Consider the following 25,689-nt stretch of genomic DNA (forward strand, 5'->3'; position numbering starts at 1 on the left):
ACGTACGGGCAAAAAACATACCTAAGCCATTGGTTAGATGCAGTCCCATAATTTTTTCTTGCCATCAATTATTTAGTCTCCAGAGCAGATGTTGATATTACTTGGTACAACTAATAAGAGTCTCAAATAGAGTTTGAAGTGTGATAGAACAGAATAGGCCAAATTTATTCCAGATTTAACTCCACTGAAATCAGTGAATTTATATCAGAAATTAATTTAGCCCCAGTATATTTAGTTGAAACAAGTAGAAATTGCACTTATAGTTGGACATAGGCCCAGATGTATTGTAGTCTGTGTCTTTTAAAAATACGTAATTAATAGAAGGGAATTGCCCAGTCCAATTATTTCTTCCAGCTCTTACTTAACTCAGGTGGTGCTTTCCTGTTCCTATGCAATTATTGTATTTTGTCACTTGGAGGCCAGGAACTTTAACCAATTGCTCATATTCCTGTTCTGTAAACTGTTACCTTTTGTGTGTGTCTCTCTCTCTCTCTGTGAATTTCCCACCCTGTTCTAGCTGCACAGACTTTTAAAAAAAGTAATAAAAAAATTCATACACAGTAAACACTTTGACCAACTAAAACACAAAAATTACTGGCAGGGCTACACAGTGATGGATAGGGCCAATAAACTGAAGACTAAGCTGCCTCAAACAGGGGCACAATTCTGTAAAAAGTGGAACAGGCAGTTGCAGGAAAATACCCATATATATTGCAACATTAATTTGACATGTGGTTTACCTTCCAGACTCTTAGTTGTTTGGGAATTGGTGGCATAATCATGTAGGCATCTAGCTACCATGTGATGGGCATACTAGAAATGCTTAATAGATATTCAATACCAACGGAATACGCTATAAGAAAAATACTACAGTTCAGAACACACAACACAGATTAAAAAATACTATAAACTGGCCATAATGTAGAAGCTGAGTAGGTTACTGTATTACTAAGATTGCGACTGTATATTAAATCTTAAATCATCATGACCTAAGCAGCAGCTAACTTCACATTCCTACTGCTCTTTGAAAGGGCATTCCTGGGCATATAACAGCTAAAAGTCAAATCATTCAAGTATATAAATAGAGAAGGAATAATCACGAGTAATGCTTTAACTCTGAATTTCCTCGGTTTGTAATGTTTGGTTTAGTGACAGCTGCAACATCTCTGTAACTTGCTTTTTTAAACCTGTAACGGTATGTCTACACTGCAGTCTGAGGTGTGTTTGCAGAAGCCTGTGCTGCTACACTGCTATTTTTGGCTGTGCTAATGTGAGTAAAGCTAGTGTGGGCATGTGTACTAATGCTGCAGTTACACCTTGAACTGCAGTGTGGACATACCCTAAATTATCAATATGTACTTTCAACTGTAACTCTATATCAATGTCGTTTTTTTGTCTTGGAATAAATAAAAGGATAAATAACCAAAGTAAAAACAAAACAAAAATAGTAAGGATAAGGTCAAGAACAGCATAGTTTATCACATGCCTGCAATATGACTTCAGAAATCACATCAGCATGAACTATAGCAAACTTCTTTAGTAATGTGATCATCTGTGAAAGTGTAGAACTAGCTGTTGTAAACTGAGAAGTATGTATATTAATACATATGTCTGCCTTTTGGTAATAATTTTCTAAACATTAGACACCCATACAAATGAAAGGTGGTTTATTAAGTTAAAAGTTCCAGCTGCTTGTATTTTCTTTCAAATATGGGAGGAAAAGCTTTACAACTAGTCAATATTATGTATTTACACTAAAATCTTTATACAGAAAAATTAAATGTACAAAGATATCCTTAGACAGTCAAAATAAATAGTTCTCTGCTTCATATCTTGTTACTTTTTTATTACATCCAAATAAATTACTTCAATTTTTCAAAGTTAGTTACATATTATTAAAAAAAGATGTTTTTGTTGTGAATGTGGCCAAATTAATTCTTGAGATTTGCTGTCCTGGGTTTTGATTTCAGCTGAGCTTCTTAAGTGAGTTATAGCCATATGTTCACTTCAGGGATTGCTATTGTCTTATGCATACTGCTGCTGTTGCTGATTTATAACAAAGAAATAGTCTTCTGTGCCCTTCGCCCCTTACTCCTCCCTCTTAAAATAAATAAATAACATACACACACACACACCGTGAATTTATATGTTCTTCAGTTAAATTTCTGGAAAATTTCTCTTATTTATTTAAACATTTAGGACCCAATTCAGCAAATGTATGCATTGCTTTACCAAACTGCTTAAATCCTGGACAGTTATAGATCTTGGCTCTTCGGTGGACTGACCTGCTGTATGTAAGGAATATTTTCTCCTCGCTGTGTAAACATAAGACCAAGATCTAAGCTCCAGCGGTTAGACATTTTGTCCTCTTCCAGTGGGGATTGCTATTTTAAATGTGAAATTAAAACATGGATATTCTTATTTAAAATATCTTTATTTTTTTCCCTTGTAACAGCCCAATGATGATAATTACACAGAAGATCACTAGTCTGGCTTATGAGATTCATGATGGTAAGACTTTTTGAACTGCATTTTTTTACTTTAATTCTTCACAATGTATTTTTTATAATTTCCCTTCAGTTTATTTTTTCAGAAAAGTAAACCATGCGTTTGTGCTGTGAATTTTATTATCCCACTACACTTTTTTTTGGGGGGGGGGGGTAGCTTGCACAGAATGCAAGCTCTGAAAACAAGTCTTATTGTTCAGAAGATACCACATGTCACCAAAAGATTGGCCTGCCATCCTCTCCGTCTCTTTTGGGCTGGGGCATGGATCTCTAATGAGTTAGCAAAACAGAATCTCCAAATTCAGAGATCAGCATTGGATTCACAAATTGGTAGAACAGGTACTAGTTGCTGTGACTTTACATGACATAAATACCACTTTTACTAAAAAGGGAGTAAGTAGAGAAGAAAGACAATACTTTTTTCTTCTTTTCCTAAATTTGTTCTGTGCTATGTTTAATTTATCTTGTATAAGACTGTGAATTTTAATGTTTATTGGATATAATATGAACAGAACTATAATATGTCAATTGTATATTACAAACATGTTTAGGCATGAACAAAGAAGCTTCATAGTTGTGTTAGGTAAAAAGCAAGTCCTTACTCACCTCTCCAGCACCCGAGTTCGTGCGGAGTTGGTATGGGGCTCACAATCTGTCAGAGACCAGACACCAATTCGTTGATCAACGGGCTCACACTATCCTTAGCTTAAAAGGCTTCGGAGTAAGTGTGGCAAGTTTATTAGGGGTGAGCATCAATATTTATACACAGAAGTAAACAAAGTGATTAACAGATCATAATGGTCATGCATAATCAATCAAGATTCTACAGGATAAAACAGGTTAAAATGTAGATTCAAAAAGACAAAAGGGGAGATGGCTACTTAAGGGGAAGGGGGTGTCATGAGTAGTTCGCAGGTCAGAGCTTTGATTAAAAGTTCAGACAGAGACATCAAGTCTGGGTTAAGTTTAAGCTCATCAAAAGTTCAGACTCAACAGTTGTATATATGTCTTAAATGGCTAGAGAAAAGTTGACAGGAGGTGAATTGTCCCAGTGTGTGACAATATATAGAAGTGAGTCTTAAGGGTGGGACTGAAAGAAATGATTGGTATCAGGTTATTTTATGAGCTAGTTTGATTTCTTGGTCACTTTGAGAAGTAAGAATGATAGTGTGGACCATGAAAAAGACTGACAATGTGCCTTCCACTCAAACTACTTTAATCAATTTTAAAATGCTTAGAGACAAGATTAAATATTGAAAGGATGACTTCTGGGATTATAGCCACAAGCGGCTGGGGTAAGATACTTGTTCCATTGAAACAATTTAAGAAACTTCTGATCCACTGTTTTTAAAAGCCTTGTTTGTGTAAAATGAACTGAAATTGTGGCTAGACAATCCTCTGTTATTTCAGCTGTTGTGCATTGTATTTTTTGTATAGCACTGAAGTATGCTTGAATAAGCTCTGTGATTGTTTCCCCTTGGGAAAACTCATGAAAATGTGATGTATATCTCATGAGACTAATCCAGTGAGAGAATTTTTAAATAAATGCATTTGTTGTAAAATAATTGGGGTTTGTTTTGCAAATTATAAGTCAAATTTTCCAACTGTCTATAATGGTGTCCTCCAGTCTCTGTTGTCTGGCTCCATTTTATATTTTATTTTATTTTATTGAATTGTAGAATATCAGGCTACAGGAATTAAATGTTATTGCTTCAACCCCCTAGATTCGCATGTCTCTTTACATGCTTAAGGATGGGCCTCTACTCTAAGTATCTTGCAATCTATGTTGAACACAGCTAATGTTGACAATGTAGGAGGGAGAGGAAAGAATGACAATGACTGACTGGGCCTATCTCCAGTTAGTTCTGTATTTATACCTTATCAGTGTAAAGCACAAGGACTTTGCCCCTCCCATTCACTCAGTTCTAACTGCTGTCACACCTATGACTATTTCACTTCAAAGTCTCTCAGATTTCAGAGACTAATTCAAAGAGATGATTGTGTAAACTAGTGTGACAAAGTTCCTCCTCTATCTTGGTGGGTCCTGTGCTTATTGGCAGATTTTCTTGCCTCAGAGATTCACCATGTGGGTTGGGGAACAGCCCAGAGACCTTCCCCTCTGGAAGAACCCACAGTCCAGGTCAATTGGGAGGTTTGGGGGGAACCCGGGCCCGCCCTCTACTCCGGGTTCCAGCCCAGGGCCCTGTGGACTGCAGCTGTCTATAGTGCCTCCTGTAACAGCTGCATGACAGCTACAACTCCCTGGGCTACTTCCCCATGGCCTCCTCCAAACACCTTCCTTATTCTCACCACAGGACCTTCCTCCTGGTGTCTGATAACGCTTGTGCTCCTCAGTCCTCCAGCAGCACACCCTCTCACTCTCAGCTCCTTGCGCCTCTTGCTCCCAGCTCCTCACACTCGCACCACAAACTGAAGTGAGCTCCTTTTAAAACCCAGGTGCCCTGATTAGCCTGCCTTAATTGATTCTAGCAGCTTCTTCTTAATTGGCTCCAGGTGTCCTAATTAGCCTACCTGCCTTAACTGGTTCTAGCAGGTTCCTGATTACTCTAGTGCAGCCCCTTCTCTGGTCACTCAGGGAACAGAAAACTACTCATCCAGTGACCAGTATATTTGCCCTCTCCCAGACTCCTGTACCCCACTGGTCTGAGTCTGTCACACTAGTCTTACATCTATTACAGCCCTAACAACGAGTCAGTACCTTTTTAAAATATCTATTTTAAAGATTACAGTTTGAATTCCAAAATTCCACAGATTCGTTTTAGACAATTCAAGTTAAGCTATTCACTGGAATTCCCCTGCATCTTAAACCCTGCTGTGTCACTCTGTCAGTGACTTTCTCTCACTCTGTCTTTGGCCTCTCTTTGCCTCTCTTTGCTCAAAAACAGCAAATTTTTTAAATGGTCCCCACTGTAGCAGTATCGTGTTTGCACTGGTGTGTAGAGATTAGCTTGTCACACTTTCCTCTTCACCTTGCCTCTAAATTTTAAAATGTATAAAATAGTCAAACATTTGCTCCAGGCTGAGATATGACACAGAATATCTCAACTCACTAAACTTTCTTTCAATACCATGTTTTTATAGGGGAAAAGAGAAGTTGAGCTCTATTCAAAGTATGTACAATAGATCAGAGAGGGTGGTGGTTAGTTGGTGGGATACATTATACAATAAACAGGGGGTACATAATACAATGAACAGGGGGTGCTGATTAAGTGTGATGGAGAGCATGAAAACTTCTCACTGAGTGTTCATTAAGGTGTACAATTATTTGCAGTTAAATAAGTAATGTAGAAATATCTGGTGAATACGTGTCACAATTATGGGGCTAGCTGCACCTTTGTCCCCTTTCTGGTCTCAGGTGAAATGTTGTGATTCTTCTGCTCTTATATTGGGACCTGTACACTATTGAGTACTATTTATCAACTGCTTATTGTGGTAGAATATACCCTACACACTTTTGTAATAATGTATGTATGTATGTATAATAAGGTATGCCTTGTAAGGTATAATTTGAAAACTCATACTTTGCTAGCCAGTATTGTCCTGATTAAATATGTGTGGCAACACTTCCCCTGTATGATGATGTTAATGCAAGTTCCAAACCCACAGCCCTGCCCAGGCTGAAGTCAGGTCTGTCCTAAACAGAGGAAGGAATTTGTGCTTGCCTTACTTTGCATTTAAGCACTAAACAGAGTCATAAAGCGGCGGGGCTGGAGTGGGGGGGCAAAGGAAATTCAAACAGGTGAAAAAAACAGCAGGGAATATCCTTTCACATAGACTTTCTGTCTCCTGCGTCTCAGCTGGAAATGTTTTTCAAGAGTGGGACTGGAACTATAAAAGGGAGGGACAAACGCCCCAGGTACCTGCCCCACCCTCATCCATCACATTCACTATGCCTGAAGAGACAAAGGAAACAGCCTTTGGGACTCTTGGGAGAAATCCTCCTGACCTAAAGAGTTTGGTCATTAAAACTGCTGAAAGCACGTGGTGAGAAAACTTTGCTATGAATCTAATGTAGTTTAAGTTAGGCATCAGTAAGCGTTTTATCTTTAATTTCCTTGTAACCATTTCTGATTTTTATGCTTCATTACTTGTACTCACTTAAAATCTCTCCCTTTGTTGTTAATAAACTTGTTTTATAGTTTTATCGAATCCAGTGTATTCAAGATGAAGTGTCTCCGTAACTCCATTTGGAGTAGCAAGTTGTGTGCATATTATTCCCTTAAAGGAATAACAGACTCAGTATAGTTGTGCTGTCCAAGTTTCTGAGGGAAAATCTGGGATTGGGAGTGTGTTGGGGTGATTCTGAGGTAGTCTTTAAAGCTGGTAAGAATCCAGGTGTGGCTGGCTGGCTGCAGCACATACAGACAAAGTTGGGAGTGACTTACATGCGGGAGGCTGTTTGTGAGCAGTCCAGGCTCGTGGCTATCGCAGCAAGGTTTCAGGGCAGGGGTGACACAGCTACTCATTAGTTTGCACCTGGTATGTCACACTTATCACCCTGCAGATGCAACTGGATTTTGGGCACCTGCACTTCCTCCCTGTAGGGACCTGTGACCAGTGATATTGGCCAATAACTTTCTTCAAACAAAATATTTTTATGTAGTAGTTGGGAAAAGCACTAGAGGGAAAAGGATTTTAAAACAAGTAACGTTAACTCTCATCTGATCTGATGCTTCACTACAATATAAGTTAGATAGGCTTTTCTTTTAAGTTATCAGAACAGAACAGAACCAGCTTCTCCTAATGAATCCAGAGCCTCCTATTTCTCTCCCAGCTTCTTGGAGAAGTCGTCATGATAGAACTTTGAATTCTGGGTTTTTGTCTTGAAATCCTGTTCCTTACCACCAAGGTGTCAGGCTATGGCCATCTGGTAGTATCCTGGGGATATGTCTTCCTGGCCACATTCCAATCAAGCAGAGTTCTGTACTAGAGCAGTACAAGTGCAGCTGCTGGAAGCACTGTGTGAATGTGAGTTCCAAAACACTGCATTGACCTATATGAATTGGTAGGTGACTTCCAGATTGGAAATAAAGAATAGGTAGCTGGCAAGAGAATATGGTCCCAAGGAATAGTGGGAAGACATTGGAGGATTGGCAATATTTGAGTGGCACTAGCCACTCCCCCTTAGAGTGCCATATTAGTGGATGGCAAATTGTGTTAGCTCAAGCTTTAGCCTATGTCACCTCTCAAGGCAGCCAACTTGAATTAAAAGCACCACCACCACTGAACTGGAGTTGAAGGGTTTTTGTGTGTCGACAGGACTTGTTATAACTTAAGTTACTTTTGCAGTGAAGACAAGCTCTTTGGGATTCTCAGTCTGGATCTGTCAATCTGCCGCATCTTGTTCAAACTGCTTTCATTGTTCCCCCCCACCACCAGGGACAGCAAGTTAGAACCACTGTGCTACTCATTCTAGCGTTATCTCTGAACAACCCTTCAGTGTAAGTTATATGATTAATAGAAAGGGCCTCTTTCCCTAGGTAGTTAGGCTCTGCTATCCTGTCATACCCTGAGGGTGAAATATCCATTCCCATATACAGTACAGAAACATCACACCAGTGACAGAGCCAGATACCATATTAATAATTATTAAAGAACATTGCTACATTTGTTACAATCTATATTTGCACTTTCTGTGCGCCTAGTGTGCATTCTTTTAAAATGAAGACTTTGTGTGCTAATTTTGTAGGGGCATATTCTAACCTGGCTCCCATTCTATGTTTCTCTGACTTCAGTAGTATTGCATGTATTGTAAATTAGCATAGAACTTTGCACATTATGATTAAATCTTAAACTTCGTTCTGTTGCATCTTTGGTATGACACACTTCCCTATTTAAAAGTTTGAGTACCTTAGGAAACTGTGTTCCCATTCATACTTATTCTTTGCTGCTTGAGGAAGACTTAGATGAACCCTGTGGTGGGTTTTTGTGCGCTTGTGACTGTATAAATGGACTGACATCACAAACACAAAAATAGGAAATCTGGCTTGTACAGTGGCACAGACCTGAGTTATATGAAATGACTTATTTCGGTAATATACAAAACAATCAATACATTCAATAAATGAATTTCAATTGCCTTTTTTGTACCAAAAGGCCCATTATGAGGGAGATATTAAAATGAAAACATTCTTCTAAGGTGGCTACAAAAAATGGCAGACATTTGATTTTTTTAAAAGCATCTCCTATGTAAAGTAAATGGCAGAATGGAGGATTAAAGTTCTTTAGGGGTGAGTGTAAGATCTAAGAAAATAATAGGTAACAAAATCTGGAAATGAATAAGTAATAGACTGGGCTGAGTGAGAGACTGTGAGTGGATATGTGGGTGGCTAGCTGCATAGATGGATGAATGTTAGCATGGGTTAAAGTTGATTCTTCATCATGCCAAAATGTTTCTCATTTTCCTGTGTAATTTTATATGATACATCAAATATATGTAAAAAACATTGTTCCCTCTCTCTGCTCCTAAAATGAAAACAAACATCTATCATGCCATTTGTGACGTTGTGCAGTCTATCTGGTTTTATAAAAACATAATAAGTAAATATAATGTAACTGGAATAGTTTTATAAAAATTTGATAATAAGTAACTATAATGCAAATGGGATATGCTTCGTGGAAAAGGTCTCTTGTAAGGTATCATTACAAAGCTCATAATCTACTGAGTGTGATCATCCTATTTGTAGAAATGTACCACTCTTGTATCTAAAACTAGAAATATAAAACATAACTCTGAGGGCCTATTGTAATTATGTAAAGTGTGGGCCATTAAGGATGGTTTGGAATCTTGATGACTCCCATTGTCTGCAGATGGCTGTATTTACCTGTGAGTCTTCCTGTATATGTGTGTGCTGGCAAGTGAGTAATGAAGTCTTGCAGTGACATGTGATCATGTCACGTAAACTGGAATCCATCTTTAACCTGGTGCTTTTCCAGTGAGGGGGGGTGGAAACCCAGAGGGACAAAGGGTTCCCGCCTTATGCAAAAGATATATAAAGGGGTGGAACAGAAGAGAGAGGAAGAGGAGCCATCATGAAGAATCCCCTAGCTATGACCTGAGCTGCAACAAGAGCTGTACCAGGGGAAAGAATTGTGCCCAGGCCTGGAAGGTGTCCAGTCTGAGAAAAACTTACTGAAGCATCTCTGAGGGTGAGATTATCTGTATTCAGTTTGATTAGGCATAGATTTGCACATTTTATTTTATTTTGCTTGTGACTTACTTTGTTCTGTCTGTTACTACTTGGAACCACTTAAATCCTACTGTCTGTATTTAATAAAATCACTTTTTATTTAGTAATTTACTCAGAGTATGTATTAATACCTGGGGGAGCAAACAACTGTGCATATCTCTCTATCAGTGTTATAGAGGGCGAACAATTTATGAGTTTACTCTGCATAAGCTTTATGCAGGGTAAAATGGATTTATCTGGGTTTAGACCCCATTGGGAGTTGGGCATCTAAGTGCTAAAGACAAGCACACTCCTGTGAGCTGTTTTTAGGTAAACTTGCAGCTTTGGGACAAGTGATTCAGACCCTGGGTCTGTGTCTGGAGCCAGACTGGAGTGTCTCGCTCAGCAAGACAGGGTGCTGGAGTCCTGAGCTGGCAGGAAAAACAGAAGCAGGGGTAGTCTTGGCACATCGGTTGGCAGCTCCCAAGGGGGTTTCTGTGATCCAACCCGTCACCCCATTGACATTAAGGTTTTTATAAGTTGGGAACCTTGGATGTTGGCAAAGCACTCCTTAGTGTGGATGCAGCCATACTGGTGAAGCTGTGCTTTGTACCAATGCCATAAAATCACCCTCACGAGTGAAATAAGCTGTTTGCACGGTGTCTAGCACAATGGGGTCATGGTCTATGACTTCACTGCCTGCCAACTTCAAGAAAAGTGCTGCAAGCAACATCAACCTCTGTACGTGGCCTTCATCGATTTCATGAAAGCATTCGACTTCATCAGTGGTGAGGCTCTGTGGAGAATTCTTAAATTTGGATGCCTGCCAAAATTTGTTGCCATCCTCTGACTCCTCCATGACAACGTGTCTGTGATGGTCGCCAGCAATGGATCCGAAATGGACCCCTTCCTGCTATAGACAGGAATTAAGCAAGGCTGTATCATCGCTCCAACCCTTTTCTCCATCTTCCTTGCTGTCACCCTCCTTCTCATGGCTGACAAGCTCCCCTCCGGACTTGACATTCAATACAGAATGGACAGCAAGCTCTTCAACCTCATTTGTCTCCTATCCATGATAAAGAGTATCAGTAAATCGGTCATTTAACTCCAACTTGTGGATGACTCTGCCTTGTGTGTCCACTCAGAAGAAGATATTCAAAAAATAGTCGACGTTTTCTCTAAGGTCTACAACCAACTCGGCCTCATACTCAACAACAAGAAAACTAAAGTACTCCACCAGCAGGTTCCAGATCACCAGGATCCTGCTCCTGTAATTCAGATCAATAAAGAGACCCTGGAGAATGTTGAGCACTTCCTTTACCTCAGCAGCTCTCTGTCACAGAAAGCTGACATTGACAAGGAAATTCAACACTGCCTTCAGTATGCCAGTGCAGCTTTCGGACACTTGAGAAAACATGTCTTCAAAGATCGTGGCATCAAGAATCAAACCAGGCTTCCTGTATACCAGGCCATTGTTATCCCTGCTCTCTTGTACAGTGCCGAAACCTGGGTCACGTACAGTAGATGCCTCAAGGTTCTTGAACAATATAATTAACACTACGTCTGCAAGATCTTCCGAATCAGGTGGGATGATTGACACACCAACGTCAGTGTTCTGTTTAGGGTGACCAGATGGCACGATTTTATAGGGATGTACAGGAGTTGGCCGGGGCTCGACCCGCTCCAGGGCGGCGGGGAGCCACACCGACTCACTACCTGCTGGGGCTTGAGTGCTTTGTCTGGCTGTAGGGTCTCGCCCGGCAGCCCTTGCAGTCCTGAAAGATACAGGAAGCCTCACCCCGGCTCAGGGCGGGCACCAGCGTTAGGTCAGGGCTCAGACCGTTAGTCAGGGTTGAGTAACAGTAAACAAAGTATTCAGCCCAGGCCCTAGGTCAGGGCGGGGCAACAAACGCTGAGGCAGAGCTCAGGCCCTCAGGCAGGGCTGAGCCACAGTAATAGGCCTGAGCCTCAACAGGCCTGGGAGAGGGGGAGACTGCCACCCACAGGGGGGACGCAGGCCCTCCCACTCCACTGCGTCCCAGCCCGGGGCCCTAGCAGCGGCAGAAGACCCGCTGCTTCGTCAGTGGGGATCCTGGCCGCAACACACTGACATCGGCTCTGGCAGTGCTGCAGCCTGACTGGGGTCGACTGCCCCCGGGCTACTTCCAGACTCCCCCTCTGGGCCTACCTGGGTGCTGGCGTCGGCCTCGGGGGGATCCTGGACCATGGGTTCGTCCGGCCAGGGATCGTTTGGCAAGTCCGGGAGCTCCTCCGGATAGGAGGCGCAGGGCAAGCCCGGCAGCTCCTCTGGGTAGTAGGCACCGGGCAGGCTCGGCGGTTCCTCTGGGTAGCGGGCGCAGGGCAGGCCCGGCGGCTCCTCGGGGTAGCGGGCGCAGGGCAGGCCCGGCGGCTCCTGGCGGTCACTCCGGGCCGCGGAGGTTTCCCAGCCCCGAGCTAGGCTGGAGACGTCTGGTCTCTCCGGCTGTTGGGGCCAGACTGAGTTCTGAGGGCCCGGTTTTATACTTCCGGGTCGCCGCCTGACCCTCTGAGGGCCGGGCTCAGAACTCCCTAGCTCCGCCCACTCTGGCCTCCGGATGGGCTCTTCCCCTTCCGGGGCGGCGGGGAGCCACAACGACTCACTACAAGGGACAGTCCCAATTTTTGGGTCTTTTTCTTATATAGGCTCATATTCCCTCCCACCCCCGTCCCAATTTTTCACACTTGCTGTGTGGTCATCCTAGTTCTGTTCCAAGCCTAAACCTCTAGCATTGAATCTATGATCATCTACCACCAACTCTGTTGAGCTGCTCATGTTCTTTGAATGCCAGAAAATCGACTCCCAAAGCAAGTCATGTTCTCACAACTGAACCATGGCCAATAGACGATGGTCAGGCAAAAAAAGCGCTTCAAAGACACCCTCAATGACAACACGAAGAAGTGCAATATTGACATAAACTCATGGGAAACCCAAGCCCTTGACTAACCAAAATGGAAAAGGACCTTGTGGCAAGGATCCCAGTATTTCGAGATCCAATGGAGACAACAGGAAATGGAGAACCAGGAAAAGCGGAAAGAACGCGCTGCAGTCCAACTCAACAATCCAGATCTACCCTTTCCATTGGGAAATGTCTGCCCCAATTGTGACAAGATCTGTGGATCCCAGATCAGTCTCATTAGCCACCTGCGGATCAACCAGTGGTCATTTTATGGAAGACAATCGAGCTGCAAGGATCGCCGATGACAAGCACAATGGGATCCTGATCTATGACTGGGGTCTTAGTCTATGATTAGGGCTTCTAGGTGCCATGGTAATACAAATAATTAATAATATATTTTAAACTTGCGGTTCTTCCTGTATATCTGCATCTCCACTAGGGGTTTTTGCCAACATGACTAAGTTGGTCAAGAATCACACCTCTTCATACCCCTGACTGATATAGCTATAGTGGCAGAAGTCTGTAGTGTAGACATGGCCTAACAAAACTGGGTGTACAGGAACAGAGCGGCAGAGAAATGTATTGTTGACAAATAAAAAGTAATGCATATGGGAAAGAACATAAGAACGGCCAGACTGGATCAGACCAAAGGTCCATCCGGCCCAGTATCCAGTCTACCGACAGTGGCCAATGCCAGGTGCCCCAGAGAGAGTGAACCTAACAGGTAATGATCAAGTGATCTCTCTCCTGCCATCCATCACCACCCTCTGACAGACAGAGGCTAGGGACACCATTCCTTACCCATCCTGGCTAATAGCCATTAATGGACATAACCTCCATGAATTTATCTAGTTCTCTTTTAACGCTGTTATAGTCCTAGCCTTCACAACCTCCTCAGGCAAGGAGTTCCACAGGTTGACTGTGCGCTGTGTGAAGAAGAACTTCCTTTTATTTGTTTTAAACCTGATGCCCATTAATTTCATTTGGTGGCCCCTATATTATATTATGGGAACAAGTAAATAACTTTTCCTTATTCACTTTCTTCACATCATTCATGATTTTATATACCTCTATCATATCTCCCCTTAGTCTCCTTTTTTCCAAGCTGAAAAGTCCTAGCCTCTTTAATCTCTCCTCATATGGGACCCGTTCCAAACCCCTAATCATTTTAGTTGCCCTAATTATGGAGTGGTGGTTGGATAAATACCAGTGCAGAGATACAGAGATACTCCAGTGATGTGTACATAGTGTAACCAGGCCTTTCTATTTACCCTCTATCATAATACAGGAACCTCCAACATACAAAGGAATGTGCAATGAAAGTGAAAGGCAGTGGATCAAAAGCTGGTAGACAAATATTTTTCAATACAATGCAATGCCCGTTAAACTGTGGAACTCATTGCTATCATCATTGAGGCACAGAGTTTATAGAAATTTGAGAATGGATTAGACATTTATATAGGTAACAGCCATATTTACCAGTTCTGGACAGTCTAATCGTGGCATCTTCTAAAGATGAGTTGCACAATAAAAACTATGGAGACAGCTCAAGGAAAAATAAAACAAATAATAAACATAGTACAGTTCACATTGGTTGGTAGCTACTGGAAATTTGACTAACTGCCCACTCAAATTGTGGTACATAGTACCATATCAGACATATTTATGGCAATAGTTCTGGCATAAATTCTCATAAACTTAAGTTCTGAAGAATGTTTCTTTCCATAATTGGTATAAATAGTTCCCTCCTATTTTCGTTTATCTTGAACCTTTCTTCACTCTCTTCTTTTCCCAACTGCAAACACTCTTTGTGTTTAGTAAAAGAACTCCAGCACATCATTCAAAAGCTTAAAATACCTTTAGCACTAGTTTAGAGTGTCTTAAAACCCAGGAATCCTATACGTAGCCCTCTGTCCATTCACTTGCTTTCTAAAATATAGGTTTTTTAAAAAAAAATTCAAGACCATAATGAAAATGTAAGAAATTACATTTTGTTTTCCAAGTCTACTACATATTACATCTCTTTTGTTCATGGACCATCATGACAAGATGAGGTCCCATTTAATAAATGTTAGCTCGTTCACAACAAAAAGTAGCAGCTGTTTTCCCGACTGTGTTTCTCAAATGCATCTGCTCTATTTCAGTTTGTTTGGCTTTAAATAAATCAGTGAACCTAGATTATTTTTTAGTAATTTGACACCTCCTCCTCCTGGAAACTAGGGATTATTTCCTTTCTTTTAGTGCTTCTTGATCTAGAACTTATTTTGTAACTCTCATGCAACTTTTGCTGTATCAATGACAACATTTTGGTTAATGCCTTAGTATCACTTCATGATTACAATACATGCCTGTGCTATTTTATTCAACTGACATCTGTGTTCTGTTTGCTTTTGTTGCTGCCAATGCCATAGTGACAACAAAAACTGTTATCTCCTGTCTCTTCTTTTGGACTATAATGTATAATATTTTACAAACAGTAAGGATTTGAGTTTACAGGAAACTCCCGATTATCTGCATAGCAAGGGCAGTGGTGGATTAAGGTTTCCTGGGGCCCTGGACCAGAGCACGTGGGGAGGGCTCCTCCTCACCCCTTCCGCCTGCGGTCAAGCCCCTTTTTGCTCCTTGCCTGGGGCCCACTCCTGTTCCACCCAGGGTCCCCCCATTCTGCCCTTACTGTGGCCTCCGCAGCCTATTTGCTCCTTTCTGCCCCACCCCCCCAGGGCTCCAAGACTGGAGAAGCTCTGTCCCCACACCATGGCCCTTCGGCCACAACTAGGAGTCAGAGCTCCTCCAGTCCTGAGGCCGCGGCAGGGAGTGAGAGCTCCTTCAGTGCTGGTGCTGCAGAGGGGGTCTGGGTACTGAGACTTCCCCCTGCGCTTCTGCAGGGGACCAGGGTCGGGGTGCTGGGGCTTCTCCCACTACCCCGTGGCTTCTGCTGGGGATGAGCCACATGGCTTCTGACAGGGTTGGGGGCGCTAGGGGCTTCCTCCGCTACCCCACAGCTGCTGATAGGGTTGGGAGGTGCTGGCGGCTTCCCCTCGCCACCCCGCAGCTTCTGCCTGGGTCAGGGGGTGCTGGGGACTTCCCCAACCCTGCCTACCCAGCGCTGCTGCTGGGGAGCAGGGTCGGAGTGCGAGGGCTTCCCCAACCTCACCCGGCACTGTTGCCAGGGAGTGGGGGCTTCCCCACGTCCCGCCCGCCTGGCACTGCTGCCGGGGGTTTCCCCTGCCCCATCCTGTCCACCCAGTGCTGCTGCTGGGGAGCAGGGTCGGGGCATCGGGGCTTCTCCTACCCTGCCTGCCTGCCAGGCAGCCAGTGCTTCGAGCTTCCACCACCCGGTGTCAGATTTTTTCCGGGCCCCACAGTTGGCTGGGGACTCTGGGCACAGTTTAGGTCTGATCTCTCAGGTTAGCAAGATTTTTCAGGAACTGAGAAACTACATTGGATCACCAAGGAGCGACAGATGTGGCAGTTTCCTGCAGTATTTTTGGGAGGCCTTAGTGTAAGTATGTTATGGGGCCCATTATATTAAATCAGTGGTTTTCAACTGGTTTTCATTTGTGACCCCTAAAAAATTTCACATGGAGGTGCAGACCCCTTTGGAAATCTACGGACCCCTAGGGATTCACAGACCACTGTTCTATGGTAATGACACCCTTTCGTGGACTCCTTACACACACACACACACACACACACACACACACACACACACACACACACACACACACACACACACACACACACACACACACACACACACACACACACACACACGTTGAAAACCACTGTATTCAATGATTGTGAGCCAGGATTGTATGCAACTTCCCTTTGGGAAGAGATGGGCTGTGAACCCTGGGAAGTCTTATGAAATTCAAAGGACTACACTGAACAATGTGCTGGACAAGAATGGACTTTTGGGACTAATAGTGTCAAATGGTTTACTTGGGTAATCTCTAAGGGGAGGTGAATGCAAATTCCCCATTTTCAGTTATGCAAAACCCAGCCTTTTGAACAGGAGTCTCAAACTCAATTTACCTTAGGGCCAGTGCCAGTCCTCAAATTCTCCCAACGGGCCAATAATGTCACTGAAGATGGTGTTCAGAAAAGAAAACGTTTATATTGTATTTTTTATTTAGAATTTCTTAGAAATAATAAAACGGTCATACAACTTTATACAATTCTTTGCCTGCCAGAGAGTTTTTAGTGTTTGCCAGACACCTGGCAACGCTTCAGTTCTATCAGTTTGTTGATGTTTGACCTCAGTGACTGAGCAGTTGAAACCTTCAGGATTGCAGCAAGGTGTGCATCAGATAGTTGTGTTCAGTATTTTGACTTATTTATATTCATTGTGGAAAAAAGTGACGCTGCCTCCATGGCTGACTCTGCCTGGCAACTAATGATGCTGCCTCCATGGCTGACTCTGCCCAGTGACTTGTGATGGTATCTCTGACCCTCTCCCCCAACCAATGGGAGCTGCGGGGGGCAGCGCCTGCAGCAGATATCGGGCAGCGTGTCTGCATGCGTCTCTCCTCCATGGGCTGCAGTGGGGAGTTCTCGGGCCGCAGATGGCCCAGAGGCCAGGACTTTGAGACTCCTGCTTTAGAAGGTACACCCTGAAGAGGGGACCATTGTCTACGGATTACTTGTTCCCAGAGTCTCAAGATCAAAAGCTCAAGCTGTAATAAAGGAAAGACTAACGTATACATAGGTTGACTAATTCTGAGCTAAGGCTGTTATGAACTTGTAACCACAGAAAAACCCCATTGTGAGGGTTGAAGGACTGACTCATACCAGAGTCCTTTTTGGATTTGGGAGGGGTGGTGATCTCTGGTAAACTTATTAGCATGAGTATACGTTTTTTAATTTTCAATATGTTTACTCTGTAATGTTTTCACCTTAAGAATAAAAATAAAGGTGCTCGCTTAGAAAGAGCTGCATGGTAACTTGTAACTGCAGGCAATTACAGCTGTTGATAGCCCTTAGAGAGAAAGCAAAGTGCAGATGCTGGCCTGTTTAGGCAGTCTGGCTTGCTGGGAATATCACAGTGTGGGCAGGAAACTGTGCAGCCTCCGGTCAGGAGGCAGAGGAATGTGAGTCTCTGCCTAAGAGAGCAGGGGTGCTGGAACAGGTTTTATAGTGGGAGTGCTAATGATGGAAACAATGGAAACCATGTATGTGGTGTTTGTTTTTACTACTTCAAGCAGCACCCCTAGTTTCAGCACCACTTCAAAACAGGGGATGGCTGAGCAGCCGAGAGCATGTAGTGGGTGCCCTCGAGGGACCACAGAGGGCGGGAATAAAGGTACAGTTGCCCTGAACTGTGACACAAGGAAACCCCATTATCTCTGGCAAATAAATGGTTAACTAGTGCTTATTTCTTCCCTCTTCTACAGGAATGTTTCGAAAAGAAGAAGAATTGACCCCATCACAGAGATGCTTGGCTGTAAGGTAGGCTTTCCTATGCTTATGAGTATAGTTTCTGTTTTGAATGCTTTGCATGGATTATGAAGACTTTATAGCTCTGGTGCAGTTGATACATAAGATGTCCAGTTATCTAGCTGGATCTGGTTTAGATTGCATGTACAGTATATTTGTAATTTAATTTCATGTGGGTTTTTTTGCCCTTGGAAGATATTTCCTGAAATAGACTTTACATTTTACTTACAAGGCTTTTGCTAAAACAGACAATTTCTTATTAAAGTTTTTTTCTTGACAATGAAGAATAAAAGTATGTACTCTATTTAGTAAGTGATTAGTAACTGCATAGTACATGTGAGTTACAGCCATCAAAGAAACAAAATACTTTTCTCTGATTTCTCTTTTACGACTTTTAGTTTGATTCTTTCCCTCCTTTCTTTATTTGGAAGACTTGTTAATAGATGTCAGTACCCTAGTTTATGCCACAGTGTCTGTCCAATCAAAGAGTACATAAGTGCTTTGGGATTACTCTATTTGACATTGTAGTTATATAGCTTTTGAAGGCTTTAAGTATCCAACATCTGAAATCTAGACCATTTTTGTGGTGGACAGATCAGATAAGTGGAGAATTTCTGCTCTTCAGAAATAACTTTCTTTTTAGTACCTATTATTTCAGAAATCTTAATGGCATGAAGATAATTAGACTAAAAAATCCCCAGCAACTTCAAATTTTAATTTCAAATTTCTTACTATTTCCCTCACACATGAAATGAGAGAAGAGAAATCCTCTTGTTATAGCATTGTGGGATAATGAGTCTTGAAACACTAAAAGGAAGGAGGGCATTCTATTGCAGCATATTCACGCTGACCACATTTGTCGTAAGAATGGAGTACAAAACTTCAAGTGCTTGCACATGTCCATTCCATTGTAGGCGTGTACACACCCTGAGCACAGTTGCCGGAAAATTTTCCCTCGGTTGTAGCCATTGGGGTGGCTTGGGGGCCTTCTCATACCACGCACTCATAGTGCCAGTTTAAAGGGCCCAGCCAACCCCACACCTCCTCTGTTCCTTTTTACCATCCATGACGGTCACTGGAACTGTGCTTCTTGCTACGGCAAGCTTTCTCAGTGGGCGTCATTTTTCTGATAATTTTTATAGTTGTAAATAGTTAATTAGTCTTCGTTAGTATAGTTTGTGTTTCTCCGTTTGTTAGCAGAATTTCGTCAGTACCTGGTGCCAAGGCATGCCTCGGTCACCAGGCTTCAAACCTTGTGCATCCTGTAACAAGGCTATGCCCCTGAGCAACCCGTGCTCTAATTGCCTAAAGTGCTTGGGAGAGGCTCACGTCAGGGATCGTTGTCCGATTTGCAGAGACTTTAAGCCTCGTATGAAGGAGGATCGGGAAGCCAGATTGAAGTTCCTGCTTATAAAGGCGGTGCTGAGACCTTCCTCTGAGCCGGTTGGACTTGGCACCAAGCACCTTGGCATCAGTGAGGAGCGCTCCTTCCACCAGGCAAGATTCCCAGCACTGTTCGCCATCCCCAATGCCGAGGAAGAGGCATAAGAAACTTAGGGCACGTCTTCACTACCCGCCGGATCGGCGGGTAGCAATCGGTCTATCGGGGATCGACTTATCGCGTCTAGTGAAGACGCGATAAAATCGATCCCTGATGGCTCTGCCGTCGACTCCGGAAATCCACCGTGGCAAGAGGCGGTAGCGGAGTCGACGGCGGCGCGGCAGCGGTCGACTTGCCGCCGTCCTCACAGCCAGGTAAGTCGACCTAAAATACGCCACTTCAGCTACGCTATTCACGTAGCTGAAGTGGCGTATCTTAGGTCGACCCCCCGCTGTAGTGTAGACCTAGCCTGAGAGGATGTTCCCTGACGCCAAAGGCCAGGCACAAGGAGCAGAGCAGTGTGAGACCTAAGTCAGGCCACTCCTCTGCCTCGGCATCACAGCAGTCAGCACCATAGAGTCTAGTACCGGATGAACCATCAGCACCTGAGGGACAGTGTGATACCCGTGTTATTGCAGTGCCATCCACACCGGAGGCATTTGCTGCTGCCAGAGACTTGCTATCGCTGTCGGTACTGGCGTCACCAGCAGTATAAGAGTCAGTTGTATCGGTGCTGGAAGGCAGGAGGGAGCACATGGCCCCTAATTACGGTTTGGTTCCAGAGCCCACGGTACCATCTAATGGGAAACTGATCATGCTGGCCCGGATGCAGACTTCCCCACCTTGGCACTGGTCTCCAGCACTGGTGGGAACTGCACTTCCCTGATCACTGAGGGAGGCTCATTGTCGCTGGAATCAAGAGGTTAAATCGCACTCCTCTCATCCGAGGAGCCACCCCCACTATTCTTTCAGTCATCCCTACCCTGCCGTGGACCTGGGCACAGTAATGCCATTGAGTGCTTGACTTAGTGGGCCATGACCCTTTTGGAACCAGTGGGGGTTTCCTCCAATCTCCAGCCCCCATTTGAGACACTTTTATTCAGTGGCCTCCAAGAGAAGGGCACCTCCGTCCCATTGGGCAGCACCTGACCAGGATTCAGGTACCAAACCCGGTGCCAACTTTCAGGAACCTGCTTTGCGGGATCCTGTCAGCACAGAGGGAGAAGAGGAATGCCCTCAGCCAGTGCTGGAGTCCTCTCCAGACGAGGCTGTGTCAGGGGCGGGCGTGTCGCCTTCCCACTATAACTATAAGGCCCACCAGGATTTGCTGATGAGGGTGACCTTAAATTTGGGCTTACAGGTGGAGGTAGTAAAGGAGTCCTCCCTTAGTCTGGTTGACATTCTGGCCATCAAAAGTAGCCCTGTCTCTCAATGAGGCCATCGTGGACCCTGTGAAAGCCTCTTTGCAAACCCCTGCATTTCTTTCCCCTATGTCAAAGAGAGCCAAGAGGAAATACTTCATTCTTGCCCAGGGTTATGAGTTCCTGTACACTCTTTCTCACCCAGTCTCTAGGATCTCTGGTGGTATCTGCTGCCAATGAAAGGGAAAGGCAGTGTCTGCATGGTGCAACACCTAAAGCAAAGGACTACAAAAAGTTGGACTTATTCAGTAGAAAAGTCTACTCTCCTGGGGGTCTGCAGCTCAGGATTGCTAACCAGCAGGTGCTCCTGCACAGATATGACTTAAACATGTGGGACTTCATGTTGAAGTTCAGAGACTTGCTGCTGCAAGAGGCCAGGCTGGAGTACTTCTTGCTGGTAGGTGAGGGGAAATGGATAACAAGGGCTTTCCCGCAAGCTGCCTTGGATGCAGCAGATTCAGCAGTCAGGTCCAGGCTTCCACGGTAGCCAAGCATAGGAGTTTATGGCTACAATCCTCCGGCCTCCTGAAGAAGGGTCCAGCAAACCCTGCAGGACCTTCCCTTCGAGAGAGCTTAGCTCTTTTCGGAGCAGACCGACGTGAAGCTTCATGGACTGAAGGACACCAGGGTGACCCTTATGTCTCTGGGATTGTATATCCTAGCAACTTCAAGGAAGCACTACAGACCTCAGCAGTCCTCCTGGTACTCCGCCCCACCGGCCCATCAAGACCCACAGAGGAAAAGGAGCAGGGGCTTTAGGAATAGACCACCACCCCCTTCTACCTCAGAGTCAATGTCTGTCCCATCCAAACACCCGGAGACTCCAAAAAGACCTTTTGATGGGATGCTCGAGGATGTTGTACCAGGTTCCATGTTTCTGGATCCCGTTTTCCCTTTATTTGCAGACTGCCTATCCCACTTCATCTGTGCTTACTCTCTCGTATCACAACAGACCATTGGGTACTGAACATGGTGGAAATGGGATATATTCTCCAATTCATTTCTACCCCTCCTTCACACCCTCCCTCCCTGTTCCCTCTTCAGGGACCCCTCTCAAGAGCAACTTCTGGCCAAGGAGGTTCAATCTCTTCTTCAGGTGGGAGCTGTGAAAGAGGGTCCACAAAATCTAATGGAGAAGAGGTTCTACTCCTATTATTTCCTAATCTTGAAAACTATGGGCGGTCTCAGACCTATTCTAGACCTGCGCCAGTTTAACAGCTATCTCAAGAAATTAAAGCGCTTCATAGTCTCCCTGGCTTCTATTATTCCCTCCCTGGATCCCGGGGATTGGTATGCTGCCCTCGATTTAAGAGACACTTACTTCCATATATTAATCTTCCAAGGCCACAGAAGGTTCTTAACATTCATCATGAACCACATGCACTACCAATTCGCGGTACTCCCATTCAGCCTGTCAGCAGCTCCGCAGGTGTTTACAAAATGCATGGGGGTAATGGCACCCTTCCTGAGGAGGTGAGGGGTGCAAGTCTACCCGTACCTGGATGACTGGCTAGTCAGAGGCCGGTCTAGGGCTCAGGTAAAGTCCAGCATCCTCCTCATCTAGTCGACATTTCAGGCCCTGGGCTTGCTAATAAATGTACAGAAGTCTACCTTCACTCCAGTACAGAGGATAGAGTTTATTGGAGCGGTGCTCGATTCTACCCAGGCCAGACTTTCCTCCCAGAAAGTCAGTTTCAGACAATCATGTCCCTGATAGTATACCTCAAGGGCCACCCAATTACAACAGCCCAGGACTGTCTGATGCTTTTGGGCCACATGGATTTATGTACGTATGTAGTGCAGCACACAAGAGTACACCACAGACCCCTTCAGACACGACTGGCCTCGGTGTGCTCGCCAAACCACCACCATCTGGACTCTGAACTCACAGTACCTTCCCCGGTCCTCACCTTCCTCAACTGGTGGCTGGACCCGCTGGCGGTTTGTGTGGGCATTCCCTTTTCAGGGCCCCAACCATTGATATCCTTGCTCTCAGATGCATCAGTGCTAGGCTGGGGAGCTCACCTGGGTCTCCTCTCAGAGGGGTAGCCGTGTTAGTCTGAATCTGTAAAAAGCAACAGAGGGTCCTACCCAAGATCCACAAACCTGGAAATCCTGGACGCCTCATCATCTCGGGCATTGGCACTCTCACTGAAGGACTGTCTAGATATGTGGACTCCCTACTCAGACCCTACGCCACCAGCACTCCCAGCTATCTCCGTGACACCACAGATTTCCTGAGAAAACTACAATGCATTGGTGACCTCCCAGAAAACACCATCCTAGCCACCATGGATGTAGAGGCTCTCTACACAAACATCCCACACACAGATGGAATACAAGCTGTCAGGAACAGTATCCCTGATGATGACACAGCACAACTTATTGCCGAGCTCTGTGACTTTATCCTCACGCACAATTATTTCAAATTTGGTGACTATATACCTCCAGACCAGTGGCACCGCTATGGGCACCCGCATGGCCCCACAATATGCCAACATTTTTATGGCCGACCTGGAACAACGCTTCCTCAGCTCTCGTCCACTCACGCCCCTTCTCTACCTACGCTACATTGATGACATCTTCATCATCTGGACCCATGGGAAGGAGACCCTGGAAGAATTCCACCATGATTTCAACAGCTTCCACCCCACCATCAACCTCAGCCTGGACCAATCTACACGGGAGGTCCACTTCCTAGACACCACCGTACAAATAAGTGATGGCCACGTTAACACCACCCTATACCGAAAACCCACCGACCGCTACGCCTACCTTCATGCCTCCAGCTTCCACCCCGGACACACCACACGATCCATTGTCTACAGCCAAGCACTGAGGTACAATCGCATCTGCTCCAACCCCTCAGACAGAGACCAACACCTACAAGATCTTCACCAAGCATTCTCAAAACTACGATACCCACACAAGGAAATAAAGAAACAAATCAACAGAGCCAGACGTGTACCCAGAAGCCTCCTGCTACAAGACAGGCCCAAAAAAGAAACCAACAGAACTCCACTGGCCATCACCTACAGTCCTCAGCTTAAACCTCTCCAACGCATCATCAGTGATCTACAACCGATCCTGGACAATGATCCCTCACTTTCACAGACCTTGGGAGGCAGGCCAGTCCTCGCCCACAGACAACCCGCCAACCTTAAGCATATTCTCACCAGCAACCACGCACCGCACCATAACAACTCTAACTCAGGAACCAACCCATGCAACAAACCTCGATGCCAACTCTGCCCACATATCTACACCAGCAACACCATCACAGGACCTAACCAGATCAGCTACAACATCACCGGCTCATTCACCTGCACGTCCACCAATGTTATATATGCCATCATGTGCCAGCAATGCCCCTCTGCTATGTACATTGGCCAAACTGGACAGTCACTACGCAAGAGGATAAATGGACACAAGTCAGATATCAGGAATGGCAATATACAAAAACCTGTAGGAGAACACTTCAACCTCCCTGGCCACACAATAGCAGATGTAAAGGTAGCCATCTTACAGCAAAAAAACTTCAGGACCAGACTCCAAAGAGAAACTGCTGAGCTCCAGTTCATTTGCAAATTTGACACCATCAGATCAGGATTAAACAAAGACTGTGAATGGCTATCCAACTACAGAAGCAGTTTCTCCTCCCTTGGTGTTCACACCTCAACTGCTAGCAGAGCACCTCACCCTCCCTGATTGAACTAACCTCGTTATCTCCATACTGATTTATACCTGCCTCTGGAGATTTCCATTACTTGCATCTGAAGAAGTGAGGTTCTTACCCACGAAAGCTTATGCTCCCAATACTTCTGTTAGTCTAAAGGTGCCACAGGACCCTCTGTTGCTTTTTACTGGGTCTCCTCAGGACTGAAGGCCTTTGGTCTCTGGAAGAGCTCTCACTAAAAAGTCAGAGAGCTCAGCGCAGTTCACCTGGCCGGTCAGACATTCCTGCCTCACATTATGGGCAAGAGCTTGTTGGTTCTTACGGACAACACTGCAGCCATGTTCTATCTCAACAGGTAGGGAGGAACTTGCTCTCCCCCTCCCCACCCCCATGTCGAGAAGCAGTTCAGCTATGTGAGTGCTGCATAGCTCACTCAATCCACCTCGAGGCTTCTCACCTTTCAGGAGTGCAGAACGAGTGGGCAGATCACCTCAGCAGGTCTTTCTCCAGTCATATAAGTGGTCCCTTCTCCTGGACATCGCAAGAGAAATTTTCCAGCAGTCGGGGACTCCCTGGGTAGACCTTTTGCAACCAGGCACAACAGGAAGTGTCACCAGTTCTGCTCCCTGTGAGGTCTCAGCCTGGGATTGCTCACAGATGCCTTCCTACTCCTGTGGACAAGTCACCTGTATTACGCTTTCCCTACTATCCCATTCATGCACAAGGGTCTGCTCAAGATCAACTGGGACTGGGCATGGGTCATTCTAATAACTCCAGCTTGGCCACGTCAGCATTGGTTCGCCACACTGCTAGGTCTCTCCATGGTGGCTATGATCCCGCTCTCGCTACATCTGGACCTGATCTCTCTGCATCATGGTCGTCTGCTCCACGTGAACCTCAGCTCTCTCCACCCAACAGCCTGGAATAAATGCCATGGCTAAATCCCAGAAAGCTGGCTTGCTCGGAGCAGGTTTGTTAGGTCCTGTTGTTACCGTGATTCTAAAAACCAAAAGCTCTTGGTAACTATTACTCTTGATGGGGCACTGGCAGGAAATAAATCACTGAAGAGACAGCCGTCCGACCGATAGGTGGCTGGCGCAAATAGTATAATACAAGAGTTCATAGAATCATAGAATATCAGG

At 44.8% G+C, this 25,689-nt stretch overlaps 1 protein-coding gene across 1 annotated transcript in view; it reads left to right on the plus strand.

Moving 5' to 3' along the window:
- MBOAT2 (membrane bound O-acyltransferase domain containing 2) overlaps window positions 1–25,689 on the plus strand; it is a 188,998-nt gene that overhangs the window by 122,074 nt on the left and 41,235 nt on the right. The window contains exons 5-6 of the mRNA XM_065400620.1: window positions 2,456–2,511; window positions 18,027–18,081. Coding sequence (XP_065256692.1) covers window positions 2,456–2,511; window positions 18,027–18,081 — 111 coding nt within the window. The remainder of the gene's footprint in view (window positions 1–2,455; window positions 2,512–18,026; window positions 18,082–25,689) is intronic.

Source organism: Emys orbicularis, chromosome 3 (genome assembly GCF_028017835.1).
Source record: "Emys orbicularis isolate rEmyOrb1 chromosome 3, rEmyOrb1.hap1, whole genome shotgun sequence".
Taxonomy (NCBI): Eukaryota; Metazoa; Chordata; order Testudines; family Emydidae; genus Emys; species Emys orbicularis.